The sequence below is a fragment of the Tachysurus vachellii genome, chromosome 7 (assembly GCF_030014155.1).
Source record: "Tachysurus vachellii isolate PV-2020 chromosome 7, HZAU_Pvac_v1, whole genome shotgun sequence".
Classification (NCBI taxonomy): domain Eukaryota; kingdom Metazoa; phylum Chordata; class Actinopteri; order Siluriformes; family Bagridae; genus Tachysurus; species Tachysurus vachellii.
Window position 1 is genome coordinate 28,126,188 of NC_083466.1, and position 21,568 is coordinate 28,147,755.

General features: G+C 40.8%; 2 protein-coding genes and 1 pseudogene across 6 annotated transcripts in view; 2 read left to right on the forward strand and 1 right to left on the reverse strand.

Moving 5' to 3' along the window:
- The window catches only part of LOC132849058 (titin-like), a 65,216-nt gene extending 52,357 nt beyond the window's left edge, over nt 1–12,859 (reverse strand). For all 5 annotated transcript variants that reach the window (XM_060875239.1, XM_060875236.1, XM_060875237.1 and 2 more), the window contains exons 1-4: nt 12,799–12,859; nt 3,381–4,546; nt 1,037–3,274; nt 348–452 (exon numbers count right to left, since the gene is read on the reverse strand). In XM_060875239.1, coding sequence (XP_060731222.1) covers nt 348–452; nt 1,037–3,274; nt 3,381–4,533 — 3,496 coding nt within the window. In that variant the 5' untranslated portion in view covers nt 4,534–4,546; nt 12,799–12,859. The remainder of the gene's footprint in view (nt 1–347; nt 453–1,036; nt 3,275–3,380; nt 4,547–12,798) is intronic.
- LOC132849265 (uncharacterized protein K02A2.6-like) lies at nt 9,137–12,446 on the forward strand (annotated as a pseudogene).
- Nucleotides 12,860–16,865: 4,006 nt separating the features above from the next.
- Nucleotides 16,866–21,568, forward strand: part of si:ch73-174h16.4 (leucine-rich repeat-containing protein 14) — a 5,154-nt gene continuing 451 nt past the window's right edge. Inside the window, 5 exon segments of the mRNA XM_060875290.1 lie at nt 16,866–17,064; nt 18,275–18,554; nt 18,760–19,566; nt 19,941–20,081; nt 20,083–21,568. The exon segment at nt 20,083–21,568 is cut by the window's right edge and continues 451 nt beyond it. Coding sequence (XP_060731273.1) covers nt 18,277–18,554; nt 18,760–19,566; nt 19,941–20,081; nt 20,083–20,515 — 1,659 coding nt within the window. The 5' untranslated portion in view covers nt 16,866–17,064; nt 18,275–18,276 and the 3' untranslated portion in view covers nt 20,516–21,568.

Here is a 21,568-nt window from a genome sequence, read left to right on the forward strand (position 1 = left end):
GTGTTCCGGGCATGTCCAACCGGAAGGAGGCCCCGGGGAAGACCTAGGACACGCTGGAGGGACTATGTCTCTCGGCTGGCCTGGGAACGCCTCGGTATTCCCCCGGAGGAGCTGGAGGAAGTGTCTGGGGAGAGGGAAGTCTGGGTGATAACAATCAAAGAATAACTGAACAGAATGACTGAAGGACGGCTAAACAGTAAAAAGATTAAACAAATTAGCTTATGTAAATTGAAATGATTATGTATTGTAAGCAAGGGGCTTTGTATAGTTAAAATAGTTTGATAAGGATTTAATAGTTTACAATTAAAAGTATAAATCTTTATAAGCCATGCTGTGATTCTGATGACCTTTATGATTTAGTCTGGATGAGGACGGTACTTTTGTCTCGGGAGACTGTTGACGTCTTTCTACTTGCTGTCTCTGGTTTGGGTTCTCTTCTCCAACCTTGGTGTCTACAGAGGTGAAAGAATTATCCACCACAGACAATACTGGGAAATGAATAAATAATCAAATATATAAATGTAAATAAATCACAACAAATCTGTAATTTTTACAGGAAAATGCTAAATAATGTACTAGAATATCTCTACTAAATTCATTCATGAACAAAAAACTGAAAAAAGTTTATATTTTTTCATATTTTCTGGATTATTATTTTGCGTATGTCCACAAAACTAGAAAAAAACAAAGTAATGTTGGAAGTGTGGGTGTGGCTTTTGAACTCAATTTGCATACACCTTCGCAGAACTTTATACAGATTTCATTATGAGTGTTCTGTATGGATTGTTTTCAATATTTCATGTTGCGGCTTTAAGTCTCTCCCTCTTTGTGTTTCTCAGTCTGGGGTTTAGTTGCGTGTAGGAAAGTTACTTAATTGTCTCAGTTTTAGCTCATACCTCTGGGTGGAGCTTACATGTTTTAAGAGGGTAATCCTTCTTGCTGTGTAAACCTTACTTAAAAATTGTTACCACATTTTTCTACAAAATTTCACTCTAGTGTATTTTCAGTGTATGTAAAACTGCAAAAAGACACTTGCCTGCATTGTTATTGATGTCCTTGGTGTGTCCCCATTCTCCATCCCTACACATAGTTCTAGTTCTCTTAAGTTTAAGTTTCTCTTCTCCTTTATCTGTGTTTCTCGGTTGGTCCGTCACTTCATAATCTATTTTGTTATTTTGGAGCATCTGTTTTTCCTCCTCCTTTATGCTATGTTTGAGTGTATGGTCATCAACAGCCCTCTTTTTTTGTTGGAGCATATTTTCATCATCCTCCTTATAGTCCTGCTGGGGTGGTTCTTTCTTATCACCCCTCTTGCTCAGATGGGATATCACTTCATTAACACCTTTGATTTTTGGAGATTTCTCTTCTTCACCCTTGTCAGAGCTTTGGGGTTGCTCTGTTTCACCATGTTGGGGTAGTTCATCTTCATCTTCTTCATTTTCTTTGTGAATATGTTGGAATAGCTCTTCACCTTTGGCTTTCTGACTGTGTTGGGGTAGCTCTTCCTCTTCTTCACCTTGGCGAATGTTTTGGAATACCTCTTCATCTTCCTTATGATATTTCTCAACATAGGGTAGCTCTTCATCATGTTCTTCTACACCTTTGTAAAACTGTTGGGGTAGCACATAATCTTCACTTTTTTGACCATGTTGGGTTAGTTCTTCATCTTCTTTACCTTTCTGCCCATGTTGGGTTAGCTGTTCATCATCTTCTCTACATTTCTGTCCATGTTGGATTAGCTGTTCATCTTTGTCACCTTGGCTAATGGGTTGGAATGCCTCTTCATCTTCTTTATCATATTTATGAACATAGGGCAGCTCTTCATCATGTTCTTCTGCACTTTTGTAAAAGTGTTGGGTTAGCTGTTCATCACCTTGGCAAATGTGTTGGGTTAGCTCTTCATCATCATCTCTACATTTCTGGCCATGTTGGGTGAGCTGTTCATCTTCTTCACCTTTGTGAATGTGTTTAAGTAGCTCTTCATCATGTTCTTCTACACCTTTGTAAAAATGTTGAGGTAGCGCTTCATCTTCTTCAATTTTCTGACCATGTTGTGTTAGCTCTTCATCTTCCTCACCTTTCTGCCCATGTTGGGTTAGCTGTTCATCATCATCTCTACATTTCTGGCCTTGTTGGTTTAGCTGTTCATCTTCTTCACCTTTGTGAATGTGTTGAAGTAGCTCTTCATCATGTTCTTCTACACCTTTGTAAAAATGTTGAGGTAGCTCTTCATCTTCCTCACCTTTCTGCCCATGTTGGGTTAGCTGTTCATCATCTCTACATTTTTGGCCATGTTGGGTGAGCTGTTCATCGTCTTCACCTTTGTAAATGTGTTGAAGTAGCTCTTCATCATGTTCTTCTACACCCTTGTAAAAGTGTTGATGTAGCTCTTCATCTTCCTCACCTTTCTGCACATGTTGGGTTAACTGTTCATCATCTTCACCTTTGTGAATGTGTTGATATAGCTCTTCATCTTCTTCAACTTTCTGATCATGTTGGGTTTGCTGTTCATCATCGTCTCTACATTTCTGGCTATGTTGGGTTAGCTGTTCATTTTCTTCACCTTTGTGAATGTTTTGAAGTAGCACTTCATCTTCTTCTTCACCATTGTGAATGGTTTGGGGTAGCTCTTCATTTTCATCATGTTTGTAAACAGGTTGGGGTAGCTCTTTGTTTTCCTCTTTATCTTTGTGAATGTGTAGGAGTAGCTCTTCATCTTCTTCATCTTTTTTACCATGTAGGGGAAGTTCGTTATCGTCTTCACTTTGGCAAATGTGTTGGAGTAGCTCATCATCTTCAATATATTTCTGACCATGGTGTAGCTCTTCACCTTCTTCTTCACCTTTCTGAATGTGTTGGAGTAGCACTTCATCTTCACTTTGCTTCATCTGTTCTTCATTACCTCTGGTGCTGTGTTGTGGGATTTTTTCAACATGCTCCATTTTGCTGCATTTGGTTATCTCTTCATCCAAACTCTTAGGCCTATTGTTGACAATGTGCCTCAGCAGTGAATGAAAAACTCCCTGGATTTCTTTGCCTGGTTCTTGCTGGTGATCAACAAACCCAGAGTCCAGTGTGTTCATAGTCTGACAACCGGTTTCTTTGTATACTCCATAGGATTTATAGATGAGAATTAAATATGTCACAAACAGGTACAGAATCATAATAAATAGCCAATTATCACCATACACTGTGAAAGAGGTCCAATCTGTCTGACATGATGGTTTTATTTTTCTCCAGCAGACAGAAATCTGAAGAACGCAAGTCACAATAGCTGAAAAAAAAACAAGAGGTTATGTGTAATAATTAACATAATGCCACTAACAAACAAATCTGAATCATTTAAGACATTACAATAACTTTTACTATCATTTACTCACTTTGCTGATGATTGGAGACAACATTATAAAAGGAACAAGTAATGTTCAAGTCCCACAAGTCATCCCAGGTATGAGGAGTGTCTCTTTGCAATGTTGTATGCTGTATGTGTTTTTTGTTTTTTTCTTTATCTCCATCTCCATCTCTGCCCATGCATGTTTCCTCTACTTCTGTACAAGTATTCTTTTTATTTGGACTTGCTTCTGGATCACTGTGTTCACTACTGCTCCTAGACAGACCTCTGTTTATTTCAGCAGGGCTCTCTGAGCAAAGGTTGGGTCTAGATTCAGTATATACATTTTGGATGTAGGAGTATTCAAGTGCAGCATCTTGCATGTCAGCTGGATGTGACAGATCACTTTTTGATCTCAAAAGCTCAGTCGGATTTTGTGGTTCGTTTTCCTCTGGTCTCAGGGATTTAAACATGTAGTCTTCCAATCTGAAGCAGCTTTCCCCCATTATGGGTTCCTCCATCTTTGACTGCTCATTGTGTCTCAGTGTATCCATCTCATGCTCTCTCAATGTGCCCACTTTCTGTTCACTTGTGACCAGTTGCAATAACTGACCATCATTTACTTGGACTATCTGCTCTATCTTTTCCATCAGCTCCCTGACTTGCTTGCGATCATTACATTTGCGATTGTTGAGCACATGGTACCTCTGCTCGCACTTTTCCACCAAGCTCTGGAAGGCCTGCCCATTACCTTCCAGGTATTGCTCAAATCCTTTTGAATCTAGAAGGTCATATCTGGTGAACAGTAGCATGGTGTGTTTCCAAATATCAGCATTGAAAAGACTCAGAGCATTTGACAGCCTTTGCACAAGTTTTTGGTTCCAATTTTGGTCTTGGGAAATGGGGATAGTGAGAAGCAGGATGTGGAACCCTTGACACATAAATGATACTGAATTGTGTCCTTGCTTCAGAGTTTTGAGTGGGACATCTGGGTAACATTCTGAAATCCATCCGGGTGTATCTACCACAGTCACATTTCTACCCTCAATGATACCGAAGTGATGCGTTACATGCTCTGTATCACTGTCAACTTTAAATACACTTTGTCCCAGCATGGTATTTCCAGCTGAGCTCTTTCCTGTCCACTCCTCTCCCATAAGGATGACAGACAATCTTGACATTTCCTTCTTCTCCTTCGCCATCTCCTTTTTGCCCCTAAATGAAAAGAAATTTTACAGTTACGCGATAATCTGAACAACGTCTTACAAACGTCTTACAAACACGCTCTATTTCAGCGTAATGTTGCCAAAAGGAGGCGGAAGCACAACTGAAACCGCCATGGAAGCACCTACTGGAGGACCTCCCGTTATCATAGACCAGGAGTGGCCAACCAGTCAGAGACCAAGAGCCACATTTTTTACTGTGTTACCGCAAAGAGCCGCATCATACACATGGGCACACATGATCATCACCTTTTTTCCCTGACATTTTGAGAGCAAACTTGACACAAATTGTTTACTCAAATGATCTTGCTCCTACTGAGAAACTTTGAGGTATTTTCATCCCATTCACATGCGCGTTTGACGAAAATACCGTACTGAACTTAAGCGAAGCAAACACAAATATTAAAAAGACACAAATACAAACTTCGATGTGAACGTAAGAGCCGCATGAAACCGGGCAAAGAGCCGCATGCGGCTCAGGAGCCGTGGGTTCGCCTCCCCTGTCGTATACGACCACCCCAACGATAGTGGTGAACTCGGTGAACAGGGTGAAGAAGATAACGTTATACACCCGTGGCCGTATTTGCAAGAAATGTTTCTGTACATTGGAATGAAAGATTCTTCCTACCGGATGAAGTGCCTCTTATGCCTACCGAAAATCACTGAAATTTTACTTTTTACTTTTACTTCAAATACTTAAGTACATTAAATATCAGAAAATGACTTTTGATACTTAAGTACAGTAAATATCAGATACTTTAAGACTTTTACTTGAGTAATATTCTAAAAGGTAACTTTCACTTCTACCAAAGTCTTTTTCTAGTACGATACTTGTACTTTTACTCAAGTATTGCTTTCTAGTACTTTATACAAGGCTGCCAACTGACCAGACCTGACCAGATTCTCACGCTCTCACGCCACACCCCCATATTCTCGCGCAGACTCGTGCAGCAGTGAGCACCGCGTGATCTCGCAAAGCAACGCGCAGAGAGACCAGGCAGACAGTGTAGTGAGTTTTTTGTGACAATTGTGAGGGAAATACACAATTTATTCCCATAAACTATGTAGTCAGCCGTTTTCCCTCCCATCTGCACCGTGTGAATTGTGAACGCAGGCAGGTCAGTGAGTTACAGGGCGCTCCGTGTCTCCGTCCAGTTTAGGCTAGTAACTAATAGGCCTATGCTGTTATATAGTTTATATAGAATTAAGTTAGCATTAGCAGAGTTGTTTGTTTTGCAGCACTGAGCAGTTATTTTACATAACGTTATCCTAAAAAACAGTACAAAAGCATTTCCAGATGACAAATATCTGGACATGCCTAGTAGTTAATGTTAATTATTGTTTTCTTGACATCCCATATAAAAATGATTTTATTTATATCAAACACAACTCATCAATCATATACAAATATTTGACTGGTGGTGGTGTCAGTATGGATAAATTTTAATTTTCTTTTGTAGGATGTTATCTAAAGTGTCAGGGACAGGCAAGAAAAGAACGCTTGTATCAATGTGTTAATCCTATTTCTGTAAAATGTAATGTAATGTAAATCTCCCAAGAAATTCTTTAATGTATGGATTTTGTGTTTGTATTTTTTCCACACCAAGCCACGCCCCTCCATAAGCCACTCCCCATAACCAAAGCCCCAACCCCAAAATCTTACTCTAAGCTGAACTCCAAAGTTGGCAGCCCTGCTTTATACAACACTGCTGGTGGGGAAGTGGTAGTCAATGTCAATGTCAATGTCAATTTTATTTCCATAGCACAACTACACACAACACCAGTTGACCAGTGTGCTTTACAGCAATGCAAAAAAACACTAAAATATCAATGATAGATAAGAAAAACATAGAACAACACAAGCACACAATGCAGTACAATAAGATTTTATCCTGGACCATACGCTGATTCAAAAAGGTATGTTTTTAACCTAACTTTAAAAACCAATATGGAAGGAGAAAATCTAATGCTAACAGGCAACGCATTCCACAGTCTGGGAGCAGCTACCGAAAAGGCACGATCACCCCTGCTTTTCAGCTTTGATTTCGGAATTGCTAGCTTGGTAGCATGATGAATTGGTAGCTCAGTAGAAAATGCATTGTGAGTTCAAATCCCACCAACCTACCACTGCTGGACCCCTAAACAAGGCATTCTTATTGGTTTTTGAGTCTGTGGAGTTGGCAAATGTAACCGGTTTTGTAACTAGCTGCTCTGCTGGACAGTAACAGCTGAAAGACTGAATGTCCTGAGTGACTGCTGTGTGTGGAATGTAAGAAGTAGCTGTGCTTTTAATTTACTGCTTGAATTTGAAGACATTGAGGAAATTTGTAATTTGATGTACTGTCCTCTAAATAAAGCCAGAGCTGTAGAAGGTGTTCCTACATTTGAGCTATTTTTAACTCTCTCTACCAGAGTCCAACAATGCAATCTGTTCCTCTTTAAGAGCTTCCTGTGTTTCATTAACCTACCCTATAATGTTTGAATGCTAGAATTTCATTGTAGCAGTTTGACAGTCTCTGTACCAGTGCTACGGTGGAGGGGTGTGAATTGTTTGACCAACAGGGGGCTCACACCCCTCCTTTTCCTATCAGCCAGCTGACAGGAAGATAAACACAAATTCACATTTTCCTACTCTACATACACAAGCACAAGCTCTTCATGAATTTTTTTTTTTTTAAAGCACTTATTTTTCCTGTTTCTTTAAAAAAAAAAAAAAAAAAAAAACTTCAAAGCCGTTTTGTACATCGCTCTCTAAGGGTGTATGCCAAATGCTGTACATGTATATGTAAATAAATAAATGGTCATGCACATATATAATTATTATTATTATTATTATTATTATTATTATTATATAAAAATAGCATTATATAAAATGTTAGCTTGTCTTCTTGTTGTCAAACTACTAACTAACTGGACATGTATGTAAGTGAGACACGCCTGTTTCCACCCTTCCCATGAGTCTGAATAACATTTACTCATTTACTACACATGCCATAAACCTCCAACCTTTTACTCAGCACACATACTTATATCAAGTAAACTAGAATCTTCTGTATTTCCTTTTCTGTTGGGACACATTTGGTTGCTTGCCATAAAGATACTTAGTGATCCGCTAGTCCATTGTTTCGACACACAAACACACACTCACACAAACACACACAAACACAAGCACACAAACACACACACAAATGCAAACATACACACAAGCACACAAACAAATACAAACACACACATACAAACACAATCACACACAAAAACACAAACACACACCCACACAAACGCGCGCGCACGCACGCACACACACACACACAAGCCTAGAGTTTGAGATTTCAGCATGTCTTTATGATTACAAATAGTGGAGTGTTATGTTTTGAGCTATAGTTGATTGACCTGTAGGGGGCAATCTATTGCCGTATTACCAGGGTTAAATTCAGCAAAGAAGACGATGCTAATAGCAGATATAATCCACCTGTGATTCTGTGAAATGCATGTATGGTTTGCTGCTGGTTACCTTTTGAGTAAACATTTTTCCTCTAGACCAGACCTGCCTCTGTCAAGTTATTACATTTTGGCGACGAGGATGAAAGCGAGGAGGATAAGGTGAAAAAGCTGGATCTGTACAAGTGGGAGCTTTGGATAAGATGGCCAACATGGTAGGGACAGTGACACCTTTTGATTGTCAATCTTGGGAGGAATATTGTGAAATTTTGCAACATTTCTTCGAGGCAAATGGGATTGCGGATGCACCTAAGCAAAGAGCTATACTGTTGAGTACTGTAGGAATTCAAACGTACAGTCTGCTTAGGAGTTTATTGAGTCCAGTTAAGCCAGGAACAAGGACTTTTGGAGAATTGGTGGATTTATTGAAGGAACATTTCAATCCAAAGCCCAGTGAGATTGTACAAAGGTTTAAATTTAATTCACGGTCGAGAGCTGAGGGAGAAAGTGTTCTTGAGTATGTGGCAGTCTTGAGGAAACTGGCTCATGATTGTAATTATGGAGATAAATTCACAGAGATGCTGCGGGACAGACTAGTCTGTGGAATATGTGATGACCGTATTCAACGTAGATTGTTGGCGGAATCAGAGTTGACATTTGAGAGAGCGTTGAAATTAGCTCAAGCATTGGAAACAGCCAATAATGACGTGAAGGATTTGCAAGCTCAATGTTCAGAATCTTCCATTTCTATGAGACTGCATAGAATGTCAGTGAAGCAAGATGGTAAAGGTAGAGCATGTTACCGATGTGGAAGTTTGCACCATTTGGCAAATGAGTGTGGATTTATTTCAGAGAAATGTCACAGGTGTGGGAAACAAGGACATATAATGAAAGTATGTAGATCAACCCTTTCCATCAAGGACCCAAGTTTTCAAGGGGAAGAACGACGCAAGCAAGTTGGGGCCAGGAGAGGACGGAGATCACATTATGTCAGCAGAGATGAAAAATATGAATCTGATGAAGAAGGTATTTTTACAGTGTACAGTTTAGAGGAGATTCCGAGGGTTGCTCCTCTGACTATCACATTGGCTGTAAATGATTCGAACATACCTTTGGAAGTGAATACTGGTTGTGGCGTGACGGTAATGAATGGGTCAAACTTTTCAGAGTTATGGGAAGAACATAAAAATCCTGAATTAAAGACTTGTTCTTTGAAGTTAAAAACTTATACTGGTCAATCCCTACCAGTGTTGGGGTCTGCGCAAGTGGTCGTCAGACACAAGGGAACAGTGAAGGAATTGCCAGTAGTGGTAGTGCCTGGAACAGGACCTAATTTATTGGGCAGAGGTTGGATCAAGGAGCTGGGCATGAAATGGGAGGCTATACACAAGATTCAAGGGACTGAAAATTTAACCTTGCCTGACGTACTTCGTAGACATACAGAAGTGTTCAAAGAGGAGTTGGGTGAATGGAACGGTCCACCAGCAAAGATTTATGTGGATAAAGAAGCCATTCCCAGATTTTTCAAAGCCAGACCGGTCCCTTATACAATGAAAGCAAAGGTAGAGGTTGAAATAGAACGCCTGTTAAAGGAAAACATCATAGAACCTGTTAAACATTCTGAATGGGCTGCACCTGTAGTGCCCGTTTTAAAGCCTGATAAAACAGTGCGACTATGTGGTGATTACAAGCTAACAGTGAATCGAGTTTCGAAGTTGGAACAGTACCCTATTCCTCGATTAGATGATCTGTTTGCAACATTGTCAGGAGGGCAGAAGTTCACCAAATTGGATATGAGTCACGCTTACCATCAGATTGCATTAGATGCAGAGTCCAAGAAATATGTCACAGTAAATACCCATAAGGGGTTGTTCACTTATCGTGTTTTACCCTTTGGAGTTTCTTCTAGTCCTGCTATCTTCCAAAGGACCATGGAGGGAGTGCTACAAGGTATTCCTTGTGTGGCAGTTTTTCTTGATGGCATCTTGGTGACCGGTCGTAATGATGGGGAGCATCTCCAAACGCTGACCAGGGTATTGAGAAGGTTGCAGGAAGCGGGACTGCGCTTGAAACGGAGTAAATGTACTTTCATGGAAAAAGAGGTAATGTTCTTGGGTCATAAAGTAGATGGAACTGGCCTACATCCAGTACCTGAAAAAGTGACTGCTATTCAGAATGCTCCCTCACCAAAGACTGTGACTGAGTTGAAGGCCTATTTAGGATTGTTAAACTACTATAACAAATTTTTGCCCAATTTGTCTACTGTTTTGGCCCCAGTGCATAAGCTGCTACGAAAAGATTCAAAGTGGCACTGGGGTTGTGAACAAGAAGCTGCCTTTGTTCAGTCGAAGAACTTGATCCAGTCAGTACAAGTTCTGGTCCATTATGACCCCCAGAAGGATGTGATTTTATCGTGTGATGCTTCTGCTTATGGCTTAGGTGCCGTTCTTTCGCATAAGATGCCGGATGGTAGGGAAAGGCCCATTGGATTTATGTCACGGACATTGAATCAAGCTGAGCGGAATTATTCACAGTTGGACAAGGAAGGATTAGCTATAATGTTTGGCTTACAACGCTTTCATAAGTATTTGTATGGTCGGAAATTTACCATCGTGACAGATCATAAACCCTTGTTGTCTTTGTTTAACGAGTTAAAATCTGTTCCTCAGATGTCATCTCCTAGGGTCCAGCGATGGGCAGTGACGTTAAGAGCATATGAATACAACATCATCTACAGGCCTGGCAAAGATCATGCGAATGCAGATGCTCTAAGTCGGTTACCTCTGCCGATAGAATCTGTCCTGGAACAGGAGGAAAGAGTGTTAATGCTGGAGAATGCCGACATAACCTTGATTACAGCAGAACAGGTGAGAAGTTGGACACAAAAAGATCCAGTATTATCTAGAGTGAGAGAAATGGTGCACCGAGGATTCCTGCAGGATTTAATAGGAACAGAGTTTGACCCAAGGTCACATCAAGGAAAGATGAATTAAGTGTACAGGATGGTTGTGTGCTTTGGGGGGCTCGTGTAATCATTCCCAGTGTGGGTAGATCAGAAGTCCTGAAACAACTGCATCAGTGTCACCCTGGAGTGGCTAGGATGAAAGCGTTAGCCCGAAGTTATGTATGGTGGCCTAAATTGGACCAGGATGTGGAAAGGTTAGTTAAAACCTGTCGTGTCTGTCAAGAACATAGAAACGTTCCCGCTGTAGCTCCACTGCATCCCTGGAATTGGCCCGAAAAACCATGGCAAAGGTTGCATGTAGATTATGCCGGACCCTTCATGGGAAAAATGTTTTTGGTCTTGATTGATGCACATTCAAAATGGATGGATGTGTATCCGGTAAATTCTGCTACATCTGCCGTAACTATTGAATGTTTGCGTACTAGCTTTAGTAACCATGGACTACCTGAACTGGTGGTATCAGATAATGCCACTTGTTTTGTGAGTATGGAATTCAAAGAGTTCCTAAAGAAAAATGGAGTACGACATGTTACTTCTGCACCTTATCATGCTTCCAGTAATGGGTTAGTAGAACGGGCCGTGCAAATTGTTAAAGGCATGTTAAAAAAATGCGTTGAAGGAACAATGGCAACTAAATTGGCACGAGTTTTGTTCAGTTACAGAATTACTCCTCGGACCACCACAGGACTTTCTCCAGCTGAACTGTTGCATGGACGGAAATTGCGATGTTCCTTGGATTTTATACATCCTGATTTAACAAGGAAGATTCAGGAACGACAACAAAAGCAAAAAGTTCATCATGACAAAAAGGCCCATGAACGTAGCTTTGGTGTTGGAGATCCAGTACTTGTTCGGAATTTTACTTATGGACCAAAATGGATTCCGGGGCATATTGACACTATGACTGGACCTTTGTCTTGTAAAGTGATGCTGGGTGATGGAAGAGTGGTCCGAAGACACGTGGATCAGGTTCTGGCCCGACAGAAATTGCTTGTGAACCTTTCTGAGGAGGTTATGGACTACAAATATCCGGATTTGGACTTTTCTGAGAACTCTGCTCCTGCAGTGATTAAAGAGACTGATGGAACAGAGGCTGAGGACATTTCTAGTGAGACTAATCCCCTTGATTTAATTGGGGATATTGCTCAACCTGGTGAGATAACCACTGAATCATTGACAAAATCCTTTAGTCCTGTTGTGAGACGGTCACAGAGGACCAGGAAATTGCCTGATCATTTAAAAGATTATGACCTGATGGTAAAAAAAAAAAAAAAAAAAAAAAAAAAAAATTTTTGTAATATGATTGTTGAATGATGTTTATTGTATTGTGATTTATGAGGGAATATTGTAAACTTGGGGGGGAGAGATGTTATGTTTTGAGCTATAGTTGATTGACCTGTAGGGGGCAATCTATTGCCGTATTACCAGGGTTAAATTCAGCAAAGAAGACGATGCTAATAGCAGATATAATCCACCTGTGATTCTGTGAAATGCATGTATGGTTTGCTGCTGGTTACCTTTTGAGTAAACATTTTTCCTCTAGACCAGACCTGCCTCTGTCAAGTTATTACATGGAGTAAACGAAGTCTGATTTATAACAGCAGTAGTTTTATTTCTTTATTTATTTTTGTTGTTACAGTAGTAGCCCTAGTGCTCAAGGACATACAAGTACACTGACATAAGTTCGGTGTGTCCAGGCCTGCTATAATAGTTAAACTTCTGCAATATTCTGATCTTTAAAGTTATATATATATATTTAAAAAACACAGTATTTAACAGATCCTTTATAAACCGGATGTAAAACACGATATAAATATAATTATAATGTGTTTTATTATTACCTTCAGGGAGCTTTTTATCCGACGAGGTTTTTGCTTTAACTTCCTTCTTGGTCACTTTTAACTTTCACTTTCGCAATGAATCGTTTTTATTACCAAACATGTCAGTGTTTTTAACTGTTTTTAATCCTGTACTTATAAATACTTTTGACTTAGTAGTAAATAAATAGTATAATAAACAATATATTTATGAGTTTCTTCATTTCGTGCACTTCTACAACAACAGTAATATGTAAGTATGATTCATTAGAACTGCAAAACCTTCAACCATTTACAAGATTTATTGATTTATTTATTTATTTATTTATTTTTAATTTCTAAACTTATATTAAAACTAGTTTTTGCTGCCCTTAGTGGTTGCTTAGGCAACGCAGAGATCACGGCGCATGGTAATGTCGTCATCACCGAGCGGCGGTGTTTATAATAAAAGTCGAGAAATGGACGTATGATTAGGGATTTAAAATGTCAGTTAATAAATCATGCTACATGCTCTTTACAAGGAAGAGAAATTTAGGAAATGTACAGATTAAATTATATGGTCATAGCATGGAAAGAGTAACAAAGTTTAAATATTTAGGATAATGGTTCGATGAGAAATACTCCCCCCCACCCCACCCCCAAAAAAAAGAAAAAGAAAATTTTGTTATAAAAATGTTATAACTTTCCAAAACTTAATATTTGAATAAAAAAAATATATTAAATTATACAATGTAGTGCAAGTAACGTATTTTAAATATGTCTAAAGCTGACCCCACCCCCTACCCTCAAGAAAATTTATGACATAAAACATTCCAAAACTTAATATTTAAATTACATATTAAATTATACGATGTAGTGCTGGTGGTTTGTAGCCTTATTTTTCTGAGATTTAATTTATGATATAGCCATTATTTTATAAAATGTCAGTGAACCACGGCCCTCTGGCACCATCTCAGGGCCCCCAGTTTGAGAACCACTGGCCCTAGACTACTTGTTCTGAGCAGGTGTTGTCAGTGAACAGGCTGTAAAACTGTTGGCTAAGTTACAGACACTCATGAAAAACTGATGCTGATTATCTGGGAAACGTCTCTAACAGCAGTCAAAATGTCATTGTTTGTGTCAAACACGTTGTGAATTAGTTGTAACATTACAACAGGAGATCATGACTTGCTCAAAGTGATGCTCACAGCTCCAGTGGTTTTCTCTGTAGGTGAACGAGGATGATGCTGAACAATTCCAGGATATGCTTTTTTTTTCATTGGTTGTTGTGTTAAATCTTACCTAGATACAATAGTCCTATTTTCTGATTGGCTGTCAGGCTCGACTAAGAGCTCCAGGGGAGACGCGCTTGATTCCTGCCCGGTTCCATAGAGACAGCAGTGCAGACAGATACATTTTGGGCGCTGCGGCTTATTAAATATATGATAAATAGTACGTTTTTCTGCGTGACAAATACAATGTGTGGCGGGAGCGTGACAAAAGACCGGAATGATGACTGTCACTCTCAATGCGACACACTTGAGAGCCCTGTATATAGGGCCCTAATACGATCATGTATTGACTATGGGTATGTGGTATATGGGGCAGCAGCTAAGAGTGTGCTTGTGAAACTTGACAGAATACAGTCCAGAGCTCTTAGACTCAGCATTGATGCTATTAAAACAACTCCTAATAATGCATTACTTGTTGAGTCTGGTGAATTACCTTTAAATCTAAGAAGACGGAAACTTTCCTTGACATGCTGTGTTAAGCTCAAAGGTTCTGGGAAAGAACAACCTACTATCTGATTGTTGGGAGTACTCACAAAAACGAAAAGGTAAAGGGTTTGGGTGGAATATTAATACAATAGCAGAAGAGTATGGCCTAAACAAAGTTGAGTATGGGCCAAATATATTATGGGGCAATGTTCTACCATGGATATTGATGTTGACTTAAAACTTCTAGAGTTAAAGAGAGATTGGGAGAAAGTAACACTAATAATATTGGAAAATTGACACAAGAATATGTTAAGGAAAATTTTTATCAGTATTTGTTAATATTTACTGATGGGTCTAAAGACTCAAATAACAATCATGTGGGAGTAGGAGTGTATATATCAGAGTTTGACATAAATATACGTAAACAAATTAATGATAGTATGTCTGTGTACATAGTTGAAGTTGTAGCTATAATTCTAGGTATAGAATGGGTAGAAAAAGTAATTATATGTTCTGACTCTATCGCAGCACTATAGCTTCTATTCAACTGAAACAGCAAGAGATGACCGATCTCTCACTCTCATTCATCTTCTACCGCTTATCTGAACTACCTCGGGTCACGGGGAGCCTGTGCCTATCTCAGGCGTCACTGGGCATCAAGGCAGGATACACCCTGGACGGAGTGCCAACCCATCGCAGGGCACACACACACTCATTCACTCACGCAATCACACACTACGGACAATTTTCCAGAGATGCCAATCAACCTACCATACATGTCTTTGGACCGAGGGAGGAAACCGGAGTACCCGGAGGAAACCCCCGAGGCACGGGGAGAACATGCAAACTCCACACACACAAGGCGGAGGCGGGAATCGAACCCCCAACCCTGGAGGTGTGAGGCGAACGTGCTAACCACTAAGCCCAAGAGATGACCTATTAAACTAAATATTCACAATAATGTTAAGAATAGTAAGCCTTGGAATTTATGTACAGTTTTGTTGGTTCCCGGCTCATGTTGGTGTAGAGGGCAATGAGATAGCAGATCTGACTCCAAAAAAATTAAAGAATGAGGAAATGATGAAAACCCCATTTGGGAAAGATGAAGCCAAGTCAAACAGCAATAGAGTAAACATGGCAGAAAAAATGGGATATAGATAACAAAGGGAGACACTATTATAATATACAAAATGCAATCAAAGTCAAGGCAATTAAAGGGAAATGTAGAAGAGAAGAAGTGATTTTATCAAGATCATGACCTGGACACGCTGGATTAAAATCAACCATATTTTTAATGGGAAAATGCACATCAGATAAATGTGAAGCATGTAATGTTCCAGTAAATGTGGAACATGCCATAATGATGTGTGAAAAAAATATAACTTAGAAAGGGAAATATTTAAAGGAAAGATATATGTGTTGGGAAAAGAATTGAGTTTGAAAGGGATATTAGGGTTGGGTGAAAACATGTGGGAATGTAATAAAGAATTATTTATTTTTCTAAAAGAATCAGGAATATACCATAGAATATAGATGTTTGTTGTTGTAGGTATGTGGGGTCACGGTGGCTTAGTGGTTAGCACGTTCGTCTCACACCTCCAGGGTTGGGGGTTCGGTTCCCGCCTCCGCCTTGTGTGTGTGGAGTTTGCATGTTCTCCCCGTGCCTCGGGGGTTTCCTCCGGTACTCCGGTTTCCTCCGGTTTTTCTGCCATGTTTACTCTATTGCTGTTTGACTTGGCCTCATCTTTCCCAAATGGGGTTTTCATCATTTCCTCATTCTTTAATTTTTTTGGAGTCAGATCTGCTATCTCATTGCCCTCTACACCAACATGAGCCGGGACCCAACAAAACTGTACATAAATTCCAAGGCTTACTATTCTTAACATTATTGTGAATATTTAGTTTAATAGGTCATCTCTTGGGCTTAGTGGTTAGCACGTTCGTCTCACACCTCCAGGGTTGGGGGTTCGGTTCCCGCCTCCGCCTTGTGTGTGTGGAGTTTGCATGTTCTCCCCGTGCCTCGGGGGTTTCCTCTGGGTACTCCGGTTTCCTCCCCCGGTCCAAAGACATGCATGGTAGGTTGATTGGCATCTCTGGAAAATTGTCCATAGTGTGTGATTGCGTGAGTGAATGAGAGTGTGTGTGTGTGCCCTGCGATGGGTTGGCACTCCGTCCAGGGTGTATCCTGCCTTAATGCCCAATGACACCTGAGATAGGCACAGGCTCCCCGTGACCCCAGGTAGTTCGGATAAGTGGTAGAAGATGAGTGAGTGAGTGAGTGTTGTAGGTATATGAAGCCCTGATGATGCATATCCTGGTACAGTAAGCAGGTGGCGGTATTGCACCTAAATAAGTTGGTTGTGACACGCCATATAAACCGAGAAAGAAGAAGTGTTTTGTTTACTAGAGGAACGTAGTAGCGGAAATGTCTCTGTTTTAATGGAGATAAATGTAAATAAACTTAGGATATTGTTGTTACTTCTCCTACACAGCTAGTCTGAGGTGATTAGGTTTCAGGATGCGGTGTGTTTATGGATGTAAACATCATGTACACGGTTATTTATAGTCATTTATACACGAAGAGCAGCTTAAGGTCTGAAAACTTGTCTTTTTAATCTGCAGTCTGTCTCTTTTCTGTCTTTTTAACATCTTGTTTTTCACCTTTCATGCTTATGACTAACAAATAAATGGATAATAATAAAAATCTGAATGAAGAGACTGAAATCTTCCTAAATTTGTGTAAAATATTTAATAATGATCAAATGTGTTGTCTTTATACAAAATCTAGCAATATTCCTGATTAATTTGCAATAATTCTGCACTAATTATAAATATTTCCCTTGTTTTTAAAGCATTTTGAATCTTTTACTAAAACGTGATTTTATTTATTTATTTATTTATTTATTTATTAAGTAATCCTTGCTTTATATTAATATTACACAGGTTACATTCTGGACATTTTGAATTTGAGAATACAAACAACAAATAACATAATTTTTTGATTGTTAAAAAAAAAAAAAACTTTATATAAAATTTAAAATATTTGTGATGTTTGGTGCCCCCTTCTGGCAGAGAATTATTTGAGCATTACAAATAAATTTAAATCAAACAAATCCACTTGATCCAAACCTGTGACTTAATTCAATTCATTTCAATTTATTTATATAGCACATTTAAAAAAAAAATTCCTATTGTCTCCAAGCAGCTTTCCAGAAGTTTGGGAACAGAAGAGAGAGAAAAAAGAAATAAATATATAAGAAGAAGAAATAAGGATATAAATAAATATTTAAAAATTTATTTAAAAAGATTAACTTAAAATTTTAAATACTATATATATATATATATATATATATCCCCATCTCCCTATCCCTAGTTATAGTCTTTCCATCTTGGTCTGATTGAGACGTCCTCAAGTTTTCATGGATTTCTTTCGTTTTTATGAAATGTTTGTATCAGTGGGGCAGAGAGAATTTCCGGTTCTTAAGAAAATACAAATAAAAGCATAAAAAAAATCTGTATTGCGAATAAAAAAACATCTTCAAATTAGTATTTGAAGATGTACTCATATATACAGAGCTATACATTCATTCATTCATTCATTTTCTACCGCTTATCCGAACTAGAGCTATACATATTATATTATTATAAGTACTACTATTATTACTAATAATTAACTAATATACTAATAAATTAGACCCTCTCGCGCTGTATTTGTGAGTAATGTCCATATGCAGGACATTTAAAAAAAAAAAAAAAAAAAAAAAAAGTTCTTATTCGACCTTCCTCATTTTCTTGTTCTGTAGTGATGGTGGTGTCGTTGGTGTGCCTGTGTGCACGGGAAGTGGTCAGTGATCACGGCTTATCGGCTGCATGGCTGAGCTGTGTGCCGAGAGAGCTGTACAGGCCGCTGCTGGACGCGGCACTCGCTCGGTGTCGCCCGCTGACCATCGGGGAGCTGGTGCAGCGCTGGCCTGAGCGGACTCTCAGCTTCCGAGGACCGAGAAAACGTGACTATCAGCCACCGAACCGGCTGTGTGTCCAGGCCCTGCTGCTGGCCGTGGTTAGGGGATTTTCAGATCAGAGGTACCAACACACACAACACACATTTTTGTATAATAATACATTTGATTTAACAATGTAATGTTTAACAAATATAACAAATGCGGGCAACTCCTGACAAACATCAAGCAGGAGAAAGACGTCTGTGATGTGAAAGATATTTTGTCTTACAGATCATTTAACAATGAACTATTCACTAAATTCTCTCCGTCCCACACGTTGGTCTTAGGTGTCGCCTGCAGGTCCTGGACCTCTGTGGGCTGCAGAGTGAGGATGGTCACTCGGACGATGCCATGGGTGGCTGGTCACTTACCGTGGCTTTGTGCTCCACGCTGGTTCAGGCACGAAATGCCACCTCCCGGAGCAGACGAGACGTCCGAGAGAAGAAAAAGAGAGGGATGGAGACGGAGATGGAGCGGGACGGTGTGGCGAAACGAGACCGAGCCGGACTTAAGAAGAAGGAGGATGGAGTGAAGATGGATTGCAGAGATAATGCAGCACCTGAACAAGGTATTCCGTCTCCAGAAGAGGAGAACGTAAAGGGTGTGAGGAGGAGGATGGAGCTGCAAAGGAGAAGGGGAGCTCAGCCGCAGGAGATTCCCAGCAGAGATGACGTTCTGGTGGACATCAGGGCTGATCTCTTTGTCAACGCGCGATCCTGGGAGCGCGTCCGCAGCACCCTAAAACTTTCTGGCCCACTTCGGAATCACTGTCGCTTCCTGCGAGTGGAGGAGCTCCCTGCGTCTTCCATTGCCTCCCTGCTGCACCTGCTGCCCCAGGAGGAGCTCCTCGGTGTGGACCTGCGCTACTCCAGCCTAGGCATGTCGGGGTTAGCGTTGCTGTTGCCCCGCTTGGCTTGGTTTCCTCGACTCAGCTCGCTCCGGCTACACTACTGCAACCTGGACATGCTGCGTGCTCGGCCTGGCCAGCAGGAGGCACTGCAGGAAGTGTCTCGAGGGCTCGGAGGGTTGAAGAAGCTGCGCAGGCTGAGTCTCACCGCTCTGCGTCTACCGGGACACCTGCGCCTGCTGCTCAGGTAAAACATGACTTCTAAGGTGTTTGGTGTTTGACGTTGACAAATGTCATCTATACAGATATCTGTGAAGATGGATTGGACATGGTATCTGGTAAAGGTCAACAGTTTTGTTTTTTTGGGGGGGGGTTTTTGTTTGTTTTTTTGATGTTTCCATCAATATCTAGTAACTAAAATGCTTGGAATACATGTAAATCTCTGCAGGAGATTGCACTCATTAAATACCCAGCTTTTTCTTCATAATCATTACATAGGATATCAGTATTTCTGGTGCTGTCTAAAATAAATAACTGGTCAGTAGGTTGGCTCAGGGATGTGTTTTTAATGTACAGGTTTTGTATTTTAATTCACTTTCTGTCGTCTCTGTCCTGCTGCAGCTCTCTGTCAGAGCCTCTGGAGGCTCTGGAGCTGCCGTACCTCAGCCTGACATCTGGTGACATGGCGTACCTCTCGCACAGCTCTCATGCCTCGTCACTGACTGAGCTGGATCTGAGTGAGAACAGGCTGGACGAGTCATCTCTCCCTGCGCTATCTCCTCGCCCGGGCCGAACACTGCCTGACGCGCCTCTCTCTGTGCGGCTGTGGACTCTCGGACGGGCCCCTGGGACAGCTGCTGCCTGCGCTGGGGCAATGCCATGCCCTACGCAGCCTCCGTTTGGCACTGAATGCGCTCTCCAGGGCGGCGCTGGTGGAGTTGGCACGGACCGCAGCAGGCATTGGCTCCCTAAGGCTCCTCCTCTACCCAAACCCGCTGGAGGAGTACGAGCCTGGGCTGCCCCCGCTACCCTCCAGCGCACAGCTCCTCGACTGGCCTCTTATCGAAGAATCACAGGTTAAAGAGGTCACACTGATGCAGCTGAACGAGGTTTTGAGAGCCAAAGGGCGTACGCAGGACCTCTTAATTACCTCCGACCTGATGAAATACAGCACTGACCTAGCAATGGATGATTAAAGGGATAGTTCAGCAAATAAGGAAACTGTACAGTTTGTTTTGAGAAGGATTTACATGTAGAACCAGAAACTGACTTGGTATGAATTTAAAACTGGGCATCACTATAAAGTGTAGTTCCTGAATCATGGTGCCAAAGTGGTGGCTATAAGCTTTGATAAGATTTGTTAGCTTATAGCCACAAGTTGCTAAAAGTCTGGCTAAATTATTCTTTTATCAGCTCATAACCCACAAGTCATGTTGATGTAAGTTAGGTGCATAAGATCTGAGAAGAAGAGCTGACTATCTTAGCAGTAAGCAGTAAGTGCACTTCAGCAAGGGACTGGTGGTCACGGACCTTCAGTTTGTTAAAACATCCATCATCCAAAGCGAGACATTCTTGAAATTGCAATCAGAATACAGAGTGATACAGAGAGGATAATCTTTATCCTGCTGAGATGAACACAAAGCCCACACAGACAGACACATTCTCATTATCAGAAAACAACAATAAGAACAAAAATGATCGTAACAATCTAAATTTCTTTTGGCACTTTTATCCTACAGATTTCTCTGAGTCTGTCACTTCCTGTAAAGGAGGCGTGGCCTCTGTGTGTCAGATTCAGTGAAGGGGGCGTGGTCTCTGTGTGTGTCAGATTCAGTGAAGAAGGCGTGGCCTCTCTGTGTATCAGTCTCAGTGTGTGTGTCAGTCTCAGTGAAGGAGGCGTGGTCTCGGTGTGTGTGTCAATCTCAGTGAAGGAGGCGTGGTCTCGGTGTGTGTGTCAGTCTCAGTGAAGGAGGCGTGGCCTCTATGTGTATCCATCTCAGTGAAGGAGGCGTGGTCTGTGTGTGTCAGTCTCAGTGAAGGAGGTGTGGCCTCTGTGTGTGTGTCAGTCTCAGTGAAGAAGGTGTGGTCTTTGTGTGTGTGTCAGTCTCAGTGAAGAAGGTGTGGTCTTTGTGTGTCAGATTCAGTGAAGGAGGCGTGGCCTCTGTGTGTGTCAGTCTCAGTGAAGAGGCGTGGCCCAGTCTCCACATAACAATATTTAAACTGCACTAAAAATGGTATCTTGTTTAACT